The sequence below is a fragment of the Monosiga brevicollis genome, genomic scaffold (assembly GCF_000002865.3).
Source record: "Monosiga brevicollis MX1 MONBRscaffold_5 genomic scaffold, whole genome shotgun sequence".
In the NCBI taxonomy this organism is placed as follows: domain Eukaryota; class Choanoflagellata; order Craspedida; family Salpingoecidae; genus Monosiga; species Monosiga brevicollis.
Window position 1 is genome coordinate 185,052 of NW_001865042.1, and position 2,853 is coordinate 187,904.

A 2,853-nucleotide genomic window follows, 5' to 3' on the forward strand; every position below is an offset into this window, starting at 1 on the left:
TCGCGGTATAGTCCGAGTGGACGGCAGACCAATACAGCTGGCTCAAGGTGGCAGCCAGCAGCTTGGTCTCGGTGGCGTTGGATGGGTAGCGGCTGCGCTGCATCAGTGGATGCCGGGCGAGCTTCAGCAGCTCGCAGACGCTGATGCGAGACCCTACACACTGTTGGGGCCAAGCGCCACGCATAATCTCAAGCAGGTCGTGTCCAGCCGCATGAAACAACGCCTCGGTCGCTCGCTTCAGATTGGCACCACATCGGGAGCGGTGTTGACTGATACCAGCAGCTTCGAAGAAGAGGTGACACTTGTTGCACTGGGCGACCAATTTGGCCTCCATCACCTGCTTGACCAGAACAGTGGCTTGCTCGTCGTAGGGGTGCTCGCGTAGTACATGATTGACCCAGGCTTTGCGGTCAAGGCGGGGCCCCTTGCATTTGCAAAGCCCAAATGGGCAGGCGAGGAGTTGCCTGTGGCCAGATGTCTTCAGCAGGACCTTGCGCAATCGCCTTGTCCACACACATTACACTGTACTGGAAATACACCTTTAATACAAGGACACGACAAAACCAGCATCAACAAGAGCAGAAAGCGAGACAATGTTGTGAGAAAAAGAAGGCACATAAAACGCCACCGAGACCAAGCTGATGGCTGCCACCCTGAGCCAGCTGTATTGGTCTGCCGTCCACTCGGACTATACCGCTGAAGAGCGAGAGATGTGCTGGGCTTTGATTTTGGCCTTGCCTAGCATGTTGTTGTCTGCTCCCTCGACCGCACTGTCTACGATTGACCTGCGCAATATGTTTCACGATCGTCTCCGTTGGCTTGTGACGGGGCAACTAGGTCGGGTCGTGGACGCCATGCGCAAGGCAGTCGCACGCAAGCAGAGCCGTCGAGGACAGCTGAACGCCGGCGCGGGCGCCCACCCGAACGACGCAGTCGACCAGAGCCTCAGGTCACTCGTCCGCGACCCGGACCTGGCGGACGAAGCCTGGGCAAACCACGTCACGAACCGTCTGAACCGAGGTCAGATTGCCAAAGCATTTGATGCCGACAAGGCTCGTGCCGTGATTGGTAATTCTGAGGTTCAGGCCGTGCGCGACCTCTTGGTGAATTTAAATTAGGTGTTTGAACCTCAGAGCTGAAAGCAAAGCTGTGCAACCCCGACAACAAAATCACGACGGCACGCAAAACAACACAAGAGAACAAGTTACATTCACTGGCTTTTATCATGCCAAGAAGTACAAGCGCGAAGAATCACGCACATAGAAACAAAAATCGTACAAAACGACCAAGTATAACCAGAGATACGGCCATCTTAAACACAAGATACACATAAAAAGGCAGTCACACATCACAACTACAAGCCATCACAGCACAAACACAATGAACACCACGGCACGCTCACATCCAACGAGACACAACGTCGGATTGAGAAAACAACCAACCACAGAAGACAAAGACATCATACAAAGGACCTTACAAAAATTCAGCAAAAATACCACACAGATACAGCAGAAATCAAAGCGAAATCAGACAAAAATACAAGTCAAGCCATCAAAAGACACAACAAGGAACCACCAAGGGAGCGACAGGTGCACACAGGGATCCCCACAGAGGGACCCCCGAGACGGTGCCTACCTACGACGAGCGCAGGCAGACACCGCCAAAGTGGCGCTGGATGTGGTCAGCGTTCATCTGATGGACCAGCGCCGCAAAGCGACCCTTCCACCGGGGAACAAAGGCCTCATCCAGCCCCGGCTGGTACACACCACGGGCCTCGGCGCAGCGGGCGAGCTGACCAAGCAGATCCACAAAGGAGGAGGCGAACCCACCGGTTGTCGTCATCGCCGCAGGGATCAGAGTTTTTCCATGGTTGAAACCGGTGTAGTACTCGCGCTTCTCCTTTTCGGCTCGGCGAAGGGCAGCGCCCACCTTGATGCAGGCTTGCGAGGTGGTCGGGGGTTGGGCTGTGCGCACAGTCACGTCAATGCCCAGGTCGGGCAGAGCTGGGCCCAGGGCACCGCCGGGAAAGGGGTTGCGGCAGTGCAGGTCGATGCGGCAGCTCTGACCGTTGGCGTTGTAGCCAGACTTTTCCACCCAGACATGGGAGAGGGTGGCGTACCTGAGCAGGCGGCCCATCTCGTCGCGAAGGGCGTTGTGACGCTTGATGGGACGGCAGGTCAACAGGTGCTCGCGGGTCAGTCGCGGCTGAGGTGTCCTGCTGCTGCAGAGCGGGCACTTGTCCGTCGGCTTGACATTGATGAGTTCATGGAGGCCAAAACCCATCATGGACACAACCGCAATGGCAAAGGTCGTGTCGCTCAAGCGACGCAACTTGTCCCGACCCCGCATGGTCAAGACTGTGCTGACGCCCCACTCGCGTGAGGCCAGATATGCCTGCTGCAGGTCCAGCGCACACTTGGCCATCAGGTCGTCCAGTGCCGCCTTGGAGCGGAGGGCAATGATCTCCGCTGGTCGCTGGGTCGCCGCGTCCTTGACCGTGGCCATCTGGAAGCCAGCTCGCCGCACGTGGGCCTCAAAGTCGGCAGCCCTCGATGCATCCTCCAAAAGTCGATCGTAGACCCGAGGGTAGCGAGTGGCCAGCTTGGCCATGTTGCAGACATAAGCCACCGGACCGCGCTCAACCAAGTCGTGCAGGCCAAAGCCCCCGGTGTTGGCCCGCGTGAAGAGGCGAGCCTCAAGGAGCTGTTCCAGCGTAACGTCATGACCTTCAGCTCCAGCTGGTGCAGACAGGTTTACCTTGGCAAAAAAGGCTTTGACAAAGGTGTCCTTGCAAGCACGGTTCAAGAGCTCGGACAAGCCCGACGTGAGACTTGGGGGCAGCGTGTAGAGGTG

The 2,853-nt window shown here is 57.2% G+C and overlaps 2 protein-coding genes across 2 annotated transcripts; one reads left to right on the forward strand and one right to left on the reverse strand.

Moving 5' to 3' along the window:
- Positions 1–710: 710 nt before the first annotated feature.
- MONBRDRAFT_23778 (uncharacterized protein) lies at positions 711–1,118 on the forward strand (the record flags this gene model as incomplete). The annotated part of the gene is made up of 1 exon (XM_001744021.1): positions 711–1,118. One exon carries the CDS (start codon positions 711–713, stop codon positions 1,116–1,118), a length of 408 nt encoding a protein of 135 aa, XP_001744073.1.
- Positions 1,119–1,635: 517 nt separating this feature from the next.
- MONBRDRAFT_6621 (uncharacterized protein) lies at positions 1,636–2,610 on the reverse strand (the record flags this gene model as incomplete). The annotated part of the gene is made up of 1 exon (XM_001744206.1): positions 1,636–2,610. The coding sequence occupies one exon, from the start codon at positions 2,608–2,610 to the stop codon at positions 1,636–1,638; it is 975 nt and encodes a 324-aa protein (XP_001744258.1).
- Positions 2,611–2,853: the final 243 nt, after the last annotated feature.